Raw genomic sequence first — 16,316 nt, 5'->3', positions numbered from 1 at the left:
GCAGTTGCTGCAGATTGGTGGTACACCAGGAAGGATGGATCCATGGACTCATGCCGATAACGTCAAATCTTGATTCTGCCATCAGCATGACGCAACAGGAACCGGGATTTGTCGGACCAGGCGATGTTTTTCCACTCCTCAATTGTCCGGTGATTGTGTGCTCACTGGAGCCGCTACTTCTTGTTTTTAGCTGATAGTGGAACCCAGTGTGGTCGTCTGCTGCAATAGCCCATCCGTGACAAGGATCGACGACATGTGCATTCCGAGATGCCATTCTGCACACCACTGTTGTACTGCGCTGTTATTTACCTGTTTGTGGCCCACCTGTTAGCTTGCACGATTCTTGCCATTCTCCTTCGACCTCTCATCAACGAGCTGTTTTCGCCCACAGGCCTGCCCCTGACTGGATGTTTTTTGTTTCTCGCACCATTCCCGGTAATACCTAGAAAAGCCCAGGAGGCCGGCCATTTCTGAGATACTGGAACCGGCGTGCCTGGCATAGACAATCATACCACGCTCAAAGTCGCTTAGGTCACTCGGTTTGCCCATTCTAACGTTAAATCGAACAGTAACTGAATGCATCAATGCCTGTCTGCCTGCTTTATATAGCAAGCTACGGCCACTGAGTATAACAAACATTAGGAACATCTTCCTAATATTGAGTTGCACCCTCCCTTTTGCCCTCAGAACAGGCATGGACTCTACAAGGTGTTGAAAGCGTTCCACAGGAATGCTGGCCCATGTTGACTCCAATGCTTCCCACAATTGTGTCAAGTTGGCTAGATGTCCTTTAGGTGCTGGACCATTCTTGATACACACAGGAAACTGTTGAGCGTGAAAAATCCAGCAGCATTGCAGTTCTTGACACAAACCAGTGCGCCTGGCACCTACTACCATACCCCCGTTCAAAGGCACTTAAATATTTTGTCTTGCCTATTCACCCTCTGAATGGCACACATACACAATCCATGTCTCAATTGTCTCAAGGCTTAAAAGTCCTTCTTTAACCCGTCTTCTCCCCTTCATCGATAGTCATTTAAATGGATTCAACAAATGACGTCAATAAGAAATCATAGCTTTCACCTGGATTCACCTGGTCAGTCTATGTCATGGAAATAGCAGGTTTCCTTAATGTTTTGTACACTCAGTGTATAGTACCTTCAGAGTAGAGTAGGTGTAGGGGTAATGGTAAGCGAAGTAGCAGACATCGTCTTTGTGGTTGAAGGTCATACTGAACGTCATTGTGTAGTAGGACTTCCCCTTCTGACCGCCTGCCGCTATCGAGCTCCTGGAGAAGTGGTTTCTGGGTAAAAGGAGGTTGAAAAGCTCACAAATGCTTGATACAATAACAAACAGAAACCAGCGAACAAAGTCCGACTCATGACACCAGGACCTACCAAAGTGACCAACAAGTAAGCTATTTGATGGACCTGTTCAAATACCTTCCTTCCTTCTTCGATTGCTTGGGGTAAACACAGATCAGGAAGTTATTGGATAAGAGAAAGCAAGGTTACCTTCCCTATTACAACCAATTTAGATCAGTGGTTACTTCAAGGGACAGGCCCAAAAGGAAGGATGCATTTTAGAAGTTTTGGAACGGGGCTCGTTTCTCCTGACAGGTGCACTACTTGTCCGGTGGGCTGTGTCATACTGACTCTGCTCGCGGGGTAAAGTAGGACAATCACACCTACTTGTAGTAACATATGTCCGTTCCGGTGCGAACCCAACGGGGCCTGCCACTAATGGCCTCCTGAACAGAGTACATCAGCACCTGCATACCTGCAAAACAGTACATGCAGTCAATTTACTAAGGAGAGGTTAATTATATACATACACCACACACTGAATTAGCATATCTATCTAAACAGAGCAGCTTTGCCACACATCAAAGGCTAAATAATGCAACAAAAAATGACCAAGGCAGTCAGTCACTCACCGTAGTTGAACTGGCTGTTGGACTTTTCACAGTTGATGATGTTGAAGCGATAGGGCGCTCCCACGCGCATGCCGCTCACCTCAAAGTAGAACCACTGGTGGTAGTGGTTACTGTTGATGTCGGAGTTTAGGACCAAGTCATACTCAAACCTGGAACACACACAGATCACATCAGCTCAACCTTTAGGCAAACCAAAACGGCCACACACGTGGGCACGGGAGACAAAGTTGAATTTAACAAATACTTAATGAAAAATGCATTTATGTTGATGTTGTTCCCAGTTTACGTAACAATGGGACACAATACTCACTTTCTGACTTGAATAGCTTTCCTCAGGTTGCCAGACTCAAATTGAGAGTTGAACTTCAGAGATTCACCGTCATCAATCACCGGGCAACTGAAACAACAGACACCACCACCGTGAGACACACAGACACCCACACCAAGTTTCCTGGACTGAAGATGATGACGCTCACCTCTGTATGTCCAAGTCGTAGACCACTTTATCAAGGATGTCATTGGGGTGGATCAGCCTCTCAATGTCCTGGAAGATCTTAGTCCTGTAGGGGGGCAGAGGACTGAGTGACATCATCATCACACAGTGGCAGCAGGGGAGAGCACTAACAGAACACACCCACCCTTCACTTTGACTCCACACTACTTTGAGCCACCCGACTACCGGAAATAAGTCCTTTTCAGTGGAAAGAGGTGACACAAGGAGACATTGAGCGATTTGACTGATTGCAGCTACTGGTCCAGTTCTCTTAATCTCAAACAACAGGGGGGAGAGGGAGTGCAAAACAGACACATTGCTTTCGTACCTAGATCAGCGTCTAGGGGTCTCACCTCTGCACGCCATAGACCCTCTCCAGGATGTGTTCTCGGAAGGTGGGCGCAACGTGGCCAAAGTAGTCTGGGTAGGCCACCTCTGAGTACTGTGGCACAGAGCGTGTGCTCTTCACCATCTCCACGTACAGGTCAGGGTCGTGGAGCGGCAGGAGCAACGCTGTGTCCGGCACCTCCAGCACCGCCCCCTCGCCTCCCTCCTCCTCTGCCCACTCCTCTGCTAACGTCTCTTCTGCCCCGCCCCCTTGCCGGGCAGCCACACCCCCAGCCAGCAGGGGAGGTTGTCTATAGTGCCTGTTGACCCCTCCTCCACCCCCTGCCCCGCCCTGAGGCCCAGTCCCCTCCAGGGCCACCCGCTCCATCCCCTGCACAAGCTCCTGCTCTAGCCCTGGCTGTGGTCGGACTTGGCTGTGGTCACAGCAGCCATCGTGGTCCTTGGTGATATTGATGGTGTCCAGGGTATGGACTGGGGCCGGGGTGGGGGCTGGGGCCAAAGGAGATGCTTCAGGGTGGGGTTGTACACCTTTGGCCAGGTGGCACTCCTCCTGGAGGGGGGCAGCAGTTGGGTATTTCGGGGGCAAGGCCTGGGCGGTGGGAACAATGATGAGGCGTTGAGACTTTGGAGCTGCCGCGGTGGCCGTCACACCGCTCTTTGGGTTATCAAAGTTAAATCTCTGCAGACACACAAAGGAGATTGAACTTTAGGACGACAGGCAGCTTTCTGATCACTTACCAGTGTGGTCCCCTCATGAAAAACACACATCTGTATGTTTTACAGTGTTTCCCCTAGGATTCTTTTCAGCAGCGGGGGCAAAGTTAGCGTGGGGGGGCGTGGTAGTGGGCATGGCCAATGGTGAACATTTTTGAGAGCATCGTCTTGGCCGCAGACAACATTCTGCTGTTTTAAAGATTATTTCCTGCAATTCTATACCTTATGCCATGTTATTATGCCTGAGTGACTCAAACATTATAACAAAATCAATGGGGGCCCCCATGCAATACATTCTTTTGAATTTTTAGTTCTCAAAGATGATCTTAATTGAAAAATATAGAGCTCCATTATCTTTTCTACATACTATATTTCTGGTTTTAAATGAAAACATTTTACCAACCCAAAAAGGATTACATTTTATTTTTAATTAAAACAATTTTTTTTTTTTTTTTTTTAAATATAGATAGAAATATCTATCCATCACACACACACAGTACCAGTCAAAAGTTTGGACACACCTACTCATTCAAGGGTTTTTCTTTATTTTTACTATTTCCTTGTAGAATAATAGTGAAGACATCAAAACTATAAAATAACACATATAGAATCATGTAGTAACCAAAAAAAGTGTTAAACAAAACTAAATATGTTTAATTCTTCAAAGTTGCCACCCTTTGCCTTGATGACAGCTTTGCACGTTTTTGGCATTCTCTCAACTAGCTTCATGAAAACCTGGAATGCATTTCAATTAACAGGTGTGCCTTGTTAAAAGTTAATTTGAGGAATTTATTTCCTTCTTAATGCGTTTGAGCCAATCAGTTGTGTTGCGACAAGGTAGGGGTGGTATACAGAAGATAGCCTTATTTGGTAAAAAACCAAGTCCATATTATGGCAAGAACAGCTCAAATAAGCAAAGAGAAACGACAGTCGATCAATACTTTAAGACATGAAGGTCAGTCAATATGGAAGATTTCAAGAACTTCTTCAAGTGCAGTCGCAAAAACCATCAAGAGCTATGATGAAACTGTCTCTCATAAGGACCACCACAGGAAAAGAAGACCCAGACTTAGTTCATTAGAGTTACCAGCCTCAGAAATTGCAGCCCAAATAAATGCTTCAGAGTTCAAGTAGCAGACACAACTCAACATCAACTGTTCAGGGGAGACTGCGTGAATCAGGCCTTCATGGTCAAATTGCTGCAAAGAAACCATTACTAAAGGACACCAATAAGAAAATGAGACTTGCTTGGACCAAGAAACACGAGCAATGGACATTAGACCGGTGGAAATCTGTCTTTTGGTCTGATGAGTCCAAATGTGCAATTTTTGGTTCCAACTGCCGTGTCTTTGTGAGACGCAGAGTAGGTGAACGGATGATCTCCACATATGTAGTTTCTACCGTGAAGCATGGAGGAGGAGGAGTGATGGTGCTTTGCTGGTGACACTGTCTGTGATTTATTTAGAATTCAAGGCACACTTAACCAGCAAGGCTACCACAGCATTCTGCAGCGATACACGATCCCATCTGGTTTGCTCGTAGTAGGATTATCATTTGTTTTTCAACAGGACAATGACACAACACACCTCCAGGCTGTGTAAGGGCTATTTGACTAAGGAGAGTGACGGAGTGCATCATCAGATGACCTGGCCTCCACAATCACCCGACCTCAACCCAATTGAGATGGCTGGGATGAGTTGGACCGCAGAGTGAAGAAAAAGCAGTCAACAAGTGCTCAGCATGTGGGAACTCCTTCAAGACTGTTGGAAAAGCATTACAGGTGAAGCTGGCTGAGAGAATGCCAAGAATGTGCAAAGCTGTCATCAAGGCAAAGGGTGGCTACTTTGAAGAATCTAAACTCTAAAATATATTATTTGTTTAACACTTTTTTAATTACAACATGATTCCATACGTGTTATTTCATAGCGATGTCTTCACTATTATTCTACAACGTAGAAGAAAAAAAAAAAAAAAAAGAAAAACCTGGAATGAGTAGATGTGTCCAAACTTTTGATTGGTACTGTATATATATATTTTAAATAATATATTTTGGAGTGGCGGCAATGAATATAGGGGAATCACTGGTTTTAAGGTGGAATGTTACAATATTGATCTGATGTATTGATGTTGAAGATTCAACTAAAGACACAAAAGGGTGTCCTGCATTACCTGGAAATCCTCGGAAAGCTCCAGAAAGAATCTCTCATAGATCTTCAGCTCCTCAAACGGCCTGCTATGGGTCTCTTTGGGTCGCAGTTTATTGATGTCTGTTTCTATGTCATCATTCTGCAAGGGGAGAACACATGATCAGACACCTAAATAAGCAGGCGCTGGATCCCAACGGGAAAAAACAGTGTATTCAGAGAGAATGTGGACAGAGAGCAGCTGTGGTGGTGGTCAGTAATAGTTGCGGTCACACTGTTGGTCTGGTCACTGCAGTGTCACCTGTCCTGTGGTCATTTTGCGGTCAGTCAAACAAGGTGTGGTTTAAATGAAAAGGCTGCGGTCATGGTTCCTGTACCATGGCGTGGTGGTCCTTATCTTCCTCCTCGTTCTCTGTGTCGTTCTCGGTCTCAACGTCGTCGTTATCGTCGCTCTCGTCCACCACATCATCCACTGGCAGCCACACACAGGGACACAGGCAAGATTGGGCTCAATTCCAGTTCTATTCAGTATTCAGTGAATCTGTTATTCAATGAATCCAGGAAGTAAACTGACATTCTTCTCAGAGAAGCATTGAGGACAATTGAAATTGGAATTATAATTTCAGTTTACAAGATCAAGGCGTAACCGGACTGGTTACATGGTCTAGGGTGAGTTTCCAAAAAACGTAATCTTTAACACTAAAATAATCTTAAATCCAATGGTAAATGATCCCAATGGTAAATATGATCTGATTTTAGCGAAACTCAGCCAAGATTGGTTGGTTGGATTGTGCACTAGATGAGAGGAGAGGTGATTGCAGGGTCGTTCCATGTCATTTCAGCAAGCCTTGCCCCCCCCCCCCACCCATCTCAGATTGTTCTGAAATGGTTTCCACAGCAACATATAAGATAAGCATTCCTGCAACATTATTTTTTTTTAATATAATTTGATCTCTGAGAAATTAAGCTAATTGACTGCACCCAAATTAGCCCTTTTAAATTTACAGGATTCACATACTATTCAATAAATATAGTAACCTAAAAAACTATTTGGACCAGACCAATGAGTAAAACATGAGGAATCCTCCTCAGAAAATGTCAAAAGTCACCCACGGATCCTTCACACACCACTCCCACCACAAAGGCCAGTATACAGGGTGACAAAATCCTCTTTCTTGTGCTTTTTAAGGTGGAACGACCCTACAGGCAACTGTGAGAATAAGCAGACAGAAATGAGATGAGGAGAGAGATAGATAGAGAGAGAGAGAGAGAGAGAGAGAGAACATCTGGCATCTTGATTGGGCAGCCTGCACATGGCTTAAAGAGTGAGGTGACATCAATGAACAACAGTCAGTAGAGTGAAAGTTCTTGAGTTAAGAGTTCCTTAATGTAAGAGAGACGGTATTCTACTTTGTTAGTAGTGTGATACTAGACTGAGGAGTGTGACTCAGTAGCGGTTAGGCTACTACTTATTGTGACAAGTCTTACCCTATGGGGGCTTTGGTGTAGAACTGGTATATGGGTCTTCCTGAAAGGGACATCTGTGGTGGAGCGTGTGAGTAAACTGTGTGCAATGACCATTGGGGTGATCTAAGTGGCTCGCAAGCATTGTGAGTATAGTATGCGTGTGAGCCTCACCCCCCAGGGGCTGGTTGTAGAGCTGAGCGACGGGCCCTCCTGCCGGTACGTGGGGCAGCTGGTGGTGGAAGACACTCTTGATAGTGGGCAGAGGGAGGCGGTTCTTGGGGAAGCACTTCCTCATGATAAGGCTGGAGGTGTTGATCAGAGGGTCCAGAGTCCTAACCGGAAGGCACTCCTAACAACACATCACCATCATTACTACTGATCGTCATCCTCACCGTCATCAGATTCATTATTTACCATCAGTGTTGGTGTAAATGTAAAAGGTGAGACTCGAGGTGAGGGTGTTGTGAAGAGAGAGTTGGGGTTAAGGCTAGGTGCATAGACAGAGGGGGGGGGCTCGAACCCCCGTCGCCAGGAGTATGTGGTCCAGAGTCGCAAACTCAGACCGCTACACCAGACTCCGGCACAACTTTTGGGGAGTTTTGTCACCGTACTCACAGTGGAGGTGTTGTAGAGGATCCTCATCCCGTCTGCGTCGATAAAGGCCTTGCGGCCCAGCTTGATGTTGGTGATGTTCTTCAGGCAGCCCAGGACGCCCTTGCGGATCAACATGTGGCGGTGGCGCGTGTCGTTGCGGTGCCAGTCCTGGTAGATGTACAGCAGGACGGGCACATGGGCCCGGTCCACCGCCCGCCGGGCATTCGTCTCTGAGGGAGGGAGGGATGGATGGACAGAGAGGGAGGGCGGGATGGATGGCGAGGAGGGAGAAAGAGGGATTGGCAGGGTGATGGAGAGAGGAAGGGAAGGATGAAGGGATGGATAGAGTGAGCAAGCGAGCGAGCGGGGGAGGGAGGGAAGGACACACTGGTTGGTAAATCGGCACAGACAATAGCACTGTTACTGAAAAACCATGACATTGTCCTTAGACACTGCAGACAGAGAGCATGGAAAAAAAAGTACTTACTGGATTTGAGCAAGGCCCCCAGTGTGTCCAGGGATACTCTGTTAAGTAAAAGACATCCAGAGAAAGGGGTCAAAAACAGCCCACCCACACCCACACACCCACACACACACACACACACACACACACACACACACTTACTTCAGCAGACTGGTGTTCTTTTTGCTGTAGGGTCCGATGATTTTGAACATGAGCTCCAGCACTCCATTCTTCCCCAGGGACACAGCATTCACAGCTGAAGACAAACAAACTGAACCTCAGTGCCCTCAACAATAACATCATATAGGAGTTGGCTACAGTAGGTTAGTAACTGTCAGTCAGATTTATGGTTCCTATGGCAACACTAAGCAGTGCCCCCCTTTGGATTTAGAGATTGTTGCGTTTTTTAACACCTGTAACTGACATTTCCCGCAATCTAGTGCCAAAGATTGCCTCTTTTATATATATATGCACATTTGTGGCCTGCTGGAGGTCATTTTGCAGGGCTCTGGCAGTGCTCCTCCTACTCCTCCTTGCACAAAGGCGGAGGTAGCGGTCCTGCTGCTGGGTTGTTGCCCTCCTACGGCCTCCTCCACGTCTCCTGATGTACTGGCCTGTCTCCTGGTAGCGCCTCCATGCTCTGGACACTACGCTGACAGACACAGCAAACTTTCTTGCCACAGCTCGCATTGATGTGCCATCCTGGATGAGCTGCACTACCTGAGCCACTTGTGTGGGTTGTAGACTCCGTCTCATGCTACCACTAGAGTGAGAGCACCGCCAGCATTCAAAAGTGACCAAAACATCAGCCAGGAAGCATAGGAACTGAGAAGTGGTCTGTGGTCACCACCTGCAGAATCACTCCTTTATTGGGGGTGTCTGGCTAATTACCTATAATTTCCACCTTTTGTCTATTCCATTTGCACAACAGCATGTGAAATGTATTGTCAATCAGTGTTGCTTCCTACGTGGACAGTTTGATTTCACAGAAGTGTGATTGACTTGGAGTTACATTGTGTTGTTTAAGTGTTCCCTTTATTTTTTTGAGCAGTGTATATAAAGGACATATATAAATGAAAAGGAAATACACACACACACACTACATGACCAAAAGTATGTGGACAATTGCTCGTCAAACATCTCATTCCAAAATCATGGGCATTAATATGGAGTTGGTCCCCCCTTTGCTGCTATAACAGCCTCTGTGAAGGCTTTCCACTAGATGCTGGAACATTGCTGCTGGGACGTGCTTCCATTCAGTCACAAGCACATTTGTAAGGTTGGGTACAGATGTTGGGCGATTAGGCCTTGCTCGCAGTCGGCGTTCCAATTCATCCCAAAGGTGCCCGATGGGTTTGAGGTCAGGGCTCTGTGCAAGCCAGTCAAGTTCTTCCACACCGATCTCGACAAACCATTTCTGTATGGACCTCGCTTTGTGCACGGGGGTATTGTCATGCTGAAACAAGAAAAGGGCCTTCCCCGAAACGGTTGCCACAAAGTTGGAAGCACAGAATCGTCTACAATGTCATTGTATGCTGTAGCGTTCAGATTTCCCTTTACTGGAACTAAGGGGCCTAGTCCGAACCATTATAAATAGCCCCAGACCAATATTCCTCCTCCACCAAACTTTACCGTTGGCACTACGCATTGGGGCAGGTAGCGTTCTCTTGGCATCCGCCAATCCCAGATTCATCCGTCGGACAGCCAGATGGTGAACCGTGATTCATCATGCCAGAGAAACACGTTTCCACTGCTCCAGAGTCCAACGGTGGTGAGCTTTACGCCACTCTAGCTGACACTTGGCATTGTGCATGGTGATCTTGAGTAATCAAGATCTTGTGTGCAGCTGCTTGACCATAGAAAACCACTTCATGAAGCTCCCGACAAACAGATATTGTGCTGACGTTGCTTCCAGAGGCAGTTTGGAACTCGGTAGCGAGTGTTACAAATGAGGAGAGACGATTTTTACACGCTTCAGCACTCAGCTGTCCCGTTCTGTGAGCTTGTGTGGCCTACCACTTTGCGTCTGAGCCGTTGTTTCTCCTAGACGTTTCCACTCATTGAGCATGTTTGGGATGCTCTGGATCAACGAGTACGACAGCTCCCACCAATATCCAGCAACTTTGCACAGCCATTGAAGAGGAGTGAAACAACATTCCACAGGCCACAGTCAACAGCCTGCTCAACTCTATGCGAAGGAGATGTGTCGGAGCTGCATGAGGCAATTGGTGGTCACACCAGATACTGACTGGTTTTCTGATCCACACCCAAACTTTTTCTTTAAGGTACAGTTGAAGTCGGAAGTTTATATACACTTAGGTTGGAGTCATTAAAACTCGTTTTTCAAACACTCCACACATTTCTTGTTAACAAACTATAGTTTTGGCAAGTTGGTTAGGACATCTACTTTGTGCATGACACAAGTCATTTTTTCAACAATTGCTTACAAACAGATTATTTCACTTATAATTCACTGTATCACAATTCCGGTGGGTCAGAAGTTTACATACACTAAGTTGACTGTGCCTTTAAACAGCTTGGAAAATTCCAGAAAATTATGTCATGGCTTTAGAAGCTTCTGATAGGCTAATTGACATCATTTGAGTCAATTGGTGGTGTAACTGTGGATGTATTTCAAGGGATACCTTCAAACTCAGTGCCTCTTTGCTTGACATCATGGGAAAATCACAAGAAATCAGCCAAGACCTGGTTCATCCCTGGGAGCAATTTCCAAACACCTGAAGGTACCACGTACAAACAATAGTACGCAAGTATAAACACCATGGGATCACGCAGCAGTCATACCGCTCAGGAAGGAGACGCGTTCTGTCTCCTGGAGATGAACGTACTTTGGTACGAAAAGTGTAAATCAATCCAAGAACAACAGCAAAGGACCATGTGAAGATGCTGGAGGTACAAAAGTATCTATATCCACAGTAAAATGAGTCCTATATCGACATTTACCTGAAAGGCCGCTCAGCAAGGAAGAGGCCACTGCTCCAAGATGGCCATAAAAAAAGCCAGACTATGGTTTGCAACTGCACATGGGGTCAAAGATCGTACTTTTTGGAGAAATGTCCTCTGGTCTGATGAAACAAAAATAGAACTGTTTGGCCATAATGACCATCGATATGTTTGGAGGAAAAAGGGGGAGGCTTGCAAGCCGAAGAACACCATCCCAACCGTGAAGCACGTGGGTGGCAGCATCATGTTGTGGGGGTGCTTTGCTGTAGGAGGGACTGTTGCACTTCACAAAATAGATGGCATCAAGAGGAAGAACAATTATATGGATATATTGAAGCAACATTTCAAGACATCAGTCAGGAAGTTAAAGCTTGGTCGCAAATCGGTCTTCCAAATGGACAATGACCCCAAGCATTCTTCCAAAGTTGTGGCAAAATGGCTTAAGGACAACAAAGTCAAGGTATTGGAGTGGTCAGCACAAAGCCCTGACCTCAATCCTATAGAAAATTTGTGGGCAGAACTGAAAAAGCGTGTGCGAGCAAGGAGGCCTACAAACCTGACTCAGTTACACCAGCTCTATCAGGAGGAACGGGCCAAAATTCACCCAACTTATTGTGGGAAGCTTGTGGAAGTCTACCCGAAACGTTTGACCCAAGTTAAACAATTTAAAGGCAATGCTACCAAAAACTAATTGAGTTTAGGTAAACTTCTGACCCACTGGGAATGTGATGAAAGAAATAAAAGCTGAAATAAATCATTCTCTCTACTATTATTTTGACATTTCACATTCTTAAAATAAAGTGGTGATCCTAACTGACTTAAGACGGAATTTTTATTAGGATTTAATGTCAGGAATTGTGAAAAACTGAGTTTAAATGTATTTGGCTAAGGTGTATGTAAACTTCTGACTTCAACTGTATCTGTGACCAACAGATGCATATCTGTATTCCCAGTCATGTGAAATCAATAGATTAGAGCCTAATGAATTGATTTAAATTGACTGATTTCCTAATATGAACTGCAACTCAGTAAAATATTTGAAATTGTCACATGTTGCGTTCATATTTTTGTTCAGTATATTAGTGGGGCAGCCAGTACATGACGTGCTTCTCTTACATTCTTTGCGGAGAACCCTGCCCATGGCAACAGGCTAGGTTAGTAATTGTCTGTCAGATTTGTTTCCTATGGCTACAGTAGTTTAAGTTAGTAACTGTCAGTCAGACTGCTGGTTCCTACTGTAATGTAGGGTCAGTCCAGTAAGTGTGGGTCAGACTTACAGTTGGAGGAGTAGACCCGTAGGACCTGCAGGCAGGGCAGCAGCAGCTTGTGGTTCTGCAGGTTCTGTTTGAGCAGGTTCACAGTGACGTTCAGAGCTCCGTTTAGACGGGCTTTCACACCAAACTTCCTGTCTGAAGAAAGAAAGAGAGATGGAGGGAGTGTGCGTGTTAGAATTGGTCTGTTTGTGGTAGGGATTATGGTTTATGGTAGAAGTTTAAATGACTATGTTAGGTCTCTTGTTACAGCGGTAGAGTACCCACACAGTGTGTGTGTATGTGGTACCTTTTGGTCCAACCTTGGCCAGGAGTGAGTGGAGCTGCAGCATGAGTTCCTCGCTGGGGGGAGACTCTTTACTGCCACTGAGGACTAGCTGCAGCAGGATGCCTGTGCCACCCTTGGACACAAACACACCAACCCTGCGCCCCCCACCTGGGAACACACACACACACACCTATCATTAACACAGCTTCCACAAATTTACAAATAACCATCTCAGTTTCCACAAGTCAATCGTCAATCCCGACTCACCGATTCAATCGTTTTACACTGGCAGCCCAATTCTGATATTTTCTTCCACTAATTGGTCTTCTGACCAATCACATTCGATCTTTTCACATCAGGTATTTTTCAGAGCAGACCTGATTGGTCGAAAAATATCAGAATTGGGCTGCCTGTGTAAACACAGCCTAACAAACCACAACTTCAGTCACACCATCTACCCAATCAAAGCACTGTTTCCACCCAAGACAATCTGACACTCATCAAATCAGAGAGCAAGACACTGTCAAACAGGAAACCGTTAGTTCCCATTATCCAAGTACAGAGCGGATACCACTTACCCACAGTTAACAGCTCATTCAGAATGTACAGAATGTTCAGGATAGTTTGCAGATCCTGTGTGTTCTACCAAAAACAGAGAGCATGGATATTACCAACACAAAATAACATGTGAGCAATGACAAACACATTTATACGTGTGCACACACATAGACAGACTAGGGCTGCTAAACTACCGGCAACTTTGGTAATTATAATAATAATATATGCCATTTAACAGATGATTTTATCCAAAGCGACATACTGTCGTGCGTGCATACATTTTACATACGGGTGGTCCCAGGAATCGAATCCACAATCCTGGCATTGCAAGCGCAATGCTCTCCCAATTGAGCTACAGAGGACCACAGGTAATCTATGGTAACTTTGGTAATTTATACTTTAACTTTTAGAAAATGTATTCATATAAAGTATATTTTCTTTATATCTGTGTCCATATTGTCCTTGAGTTTCTAGTGAATAGACCATATGGTTTTAAAGAAAATAACCTTGTTAATGATAAAAAAGCATCTAATCAACAATGGCATTATTTTTTATTAACTCCGCAAATCTTCTTTTTGATAACTGCCACCAGTTTGGTGGCAAAGCATTTACAACAGTGTTTCCCCAACTCGGTCCTGTTTTTTTTTTGCCCTAACACTACACAGCTGATTCAAATGATCAAAGCTTGAATATTAGTTGATTATTTGAATCAGTTGTGTAGTGCTAGGGCAAAAACCAAGATGCGTTTTTGGGAAACCCTCTTTTACAACAAAGACATATAAAACAATTAAAAGTGTGTAAAAATAGAAAGAGTATTTCATGCCGAAACCCTCATTATAAACACTAAGTTGATGGGTTATATTTAGGATTATGCTTTACAGCTTTGTCATTATATTTTACATGTGATAGGGCCATACAGAGGGCCAGAGAATTACAGACACATGATCATGTGAAGTACCCAAAAAGGCCACTATATGTCATGTGATAAATTCCATAAAATCCTTGAAAGTTACCAAAATTCTGGTATACTGGTAAACTTTGAAAGTTACCAGTAATATTCCCTCTTTTGCAACCCTAAGACAAACAAACAGCCATTCATGCACATTGATTTTAATGCAGGAAAACTGAAATCCGTTTGACCAAATTTCTACCAGCATGCTACCTGTGCAACTAGAGGGGGAGGAATCCAGATCACCTTTACTCCACACACAGAGATGCATACAAAGCTCTCCCTCGTCATCCATTAGGAAAATCTGACCATAACTCCATCTTCCTGATTTCTGCTTACAAGCAAAAAATCAAACAGGAAGTATCAGTGACACGCTCATTTCAGAAGTGGACCGATGAAGCGCATGCTAAGCTACAGGTCTGTTTTGCTAGCACGACTGGAAAACGTTCCGGGATTCATCCGATGGCATTGAGGAGTTTACCACAGTCATCGGCTTCATTAATAAGTGCATGCATCGACGACGACGTCCCCACAGCGACCGTACGTACATATCCCAACCAGAACCAATGGATTACAGCTGTGGACACCAACCGGTCAATCGCGATCGACTGGTTGATCTCCAAGGCATTCCTAGTTGATCACCAAACATTTCTGCAAAAAAAACAACGAAAAAGCCTTGCATTCCAATTGTTTTTATTGATTTGCGCTGTTCGTGGTAGGTGCACTTGATTCAGCATCCTTGGCGCCAGGAAGGCAATGTGTTCCCATTTTGAAGGTAGAACTCTTGCTCTCTGGGCCTGTCAGGTAGCCAATCAAGTACACTTATAGGCCTACCGCTGGCCAATCAGATTGCTCAGATCAACGTGTCTGCACTGTTTCCTCACGCCATAGACTGTGAAAAGAAGCCTCAAACACACAGGAAAGTTGATAATATAAGATTGCAAAACTTTTAAAATCATGAGTAGAGAGACTCAACGAATCAGCAAAAAGCTGCTGTTTTTATGAGTAAGTTCATGTTGTTATTCATCACTGTCAACACTTTTTTATAAGCCATGCGTGTTATCCCTCCACTCACGGTACAACCAGCACCGCAGCTGCAATGAATGAGTATAGAAAAGTGTTTCGATAAGCTTGCATTGTTATTATTAGCGGCTTGTGTCTTTTTAATATCGAGGAATATTTCACTTTCTCTGGTCATAGGAGTAACAACATGAATTGGTGCATGAGGCAGAAACGAGGTAGAAATAATGCAGTGTTTCGCCATCAGCTGGAAGACTGTGTCCCCTTTTCTCAGCGGAGGGAGGGAAAGAGGGACGGTGAGTTGGGTAAGAGGCAGCCTCACCGATGCTCCCTCCCTCCCCTCAGACTGAACATCAGATGCAGGCCACCAGTCCAGAAAAAAAAAAAAAGGAAATGCTCACTCAGCTGTTTCTCACAAGTAATACAACAAATTATATATTACCAGTGTGATCATATACCTAAAATGTAGAAATGTAATTTCAAAATGGTCTGAGAAGAACAACATTGGCTGGGCAATTCAAGTATAGCCAATATGTAGTGATAATGTATTGGGCTTACAACCTACTGCACAAACCTCGTTGCTACAAAAGTGTTTTTAATTGGTTAATGTTGCATAGGCTTACGTTTTTTAAGCCCTCGGTCTGCATTTTGACTCAGAAAGTGATCTTGACTCAGAAAAGGTTGGTGACCACTGGATTACAGACAACATCTGCATTGAGCTAAAGGCTAGAGCTTCCAAGGAGCGGGACACTAACCCGGACGCTTATAAGAAATCCCCCTACGCCCTCGGACGAACAATCAAACAGGAACTAGCGTCAATACAGGACTAAGATCGAATGCTACTACACCGGCTCTGAAGCTCGTCGGATTTTGGCAGGGCTTGCAAACTATCACGGATACAAAGGGGAAACCCAGCCACGAGCTGCCCAGTGACACGAGCCTACCAGACAAGCTAAATGCCTTCTATTCGCTTCGAGGCAAGCGATTGATCGGTCATCAAATGGTTTATAAGTACATGGGGAGAGTAACGAGATGGCGAGATGTAAAAGCCATTGCCGAAACCAAGTGTGTGCCATGTAAACTGCATCTCGGGGAAGACTATTACTTCCGTTACTTTTAGGACACCA

The 16,316-nt window shown here is 44.9% G+C and overlaps 1 protein-coding gene across 5 annotated transcripts in view; it reads right to left on the bottom strand.

The window, feature by feature from the left end:
- Nucleotides 1-16,316, bottom strand: part of LOC139545693 (cytosolic carboxypeptidase 1-like) — a 44,096-nt gene that overhangs the window by 12,448 nt on the left and 15,332 nt on the right. For 4 of the 5 annotated variants that reach the window (XM_071353720.1, XM_071353719.1, XM_071353722.1 and 1 more), the window contains exons 5-19: nt 13,241-13,304; nt 12,684-12,830; nt 12,401-12,532; nt 8,322-8,415; nt 8,184-8,221; nt 7,718-7,926; nt 7,274-7,451; nt 6,013-6,107; nt 5,661-5,777; nt 2,783-3,456; nt 2,413-2,514; nt 2,247-2,333; nt 1,937-2,085; nt 1,692-1,779; nt 1,159-1,303 (exon numbers count right to left, since the gene is read on the bottom strand). In XM_071353720.1, coding sequence (XP_071209821.1) covers nt 1,159-1,303; nt 1,692-1,779; nt 1,937-2,085; nt 2,247-2,333; nt 2,413-2,514; nt 2,783-3,456; nt 5,661-5,777; nt 6,013-6,107; nt 7,274-7,451; nt 7,718-7,926; nt 8,184-8,221; nt 8,322-8,415; nt 12,401-12,532; nt 12,684-12,830; nt 13,241-13,304 — 2,319 coding nt within the window. The remainder of the gene's footprint in view (nt 1-1,158; nt 1,304-1,691; nt 1,780-1,936; nt 2,086-2,246; nt 2,334-2,412; nt 2,515-2,782; nt 3,457-5,660; nt 5,778-6,012; nt 6,108-7,273; nt 7,452-7,717; nt 7,927-8,183; nt 8,222-8,321; nt 8,416-12,400; nt 12,533-12,683; nt 12,831-13,240; nt 13,305-16,316) is intronic. The other variant, XM_071353723.1, reaches the window with a different exon arrangement.

The sequence above is a fragment of the Salvelinus alpinus genome, chromosome 19 (genome assembly GCF_045679555.1).
Source record: "Salvelinus alpinus chromosome 19, SLU_Salpinus.1, whole genome shotgun sequence".
Taxonomy (NCBI): Eukaryota; Metazoa; Chordata; class Actinopteri; order Salmoniformes; family Salmonidae; genus Salvelinus; species Salvelinus alpinus.
The sequence above is the reverse complement of the archived record's forward strand: the minus strand, read 5'-3'. Positions and strand labels throughout refer to the sequence as shown.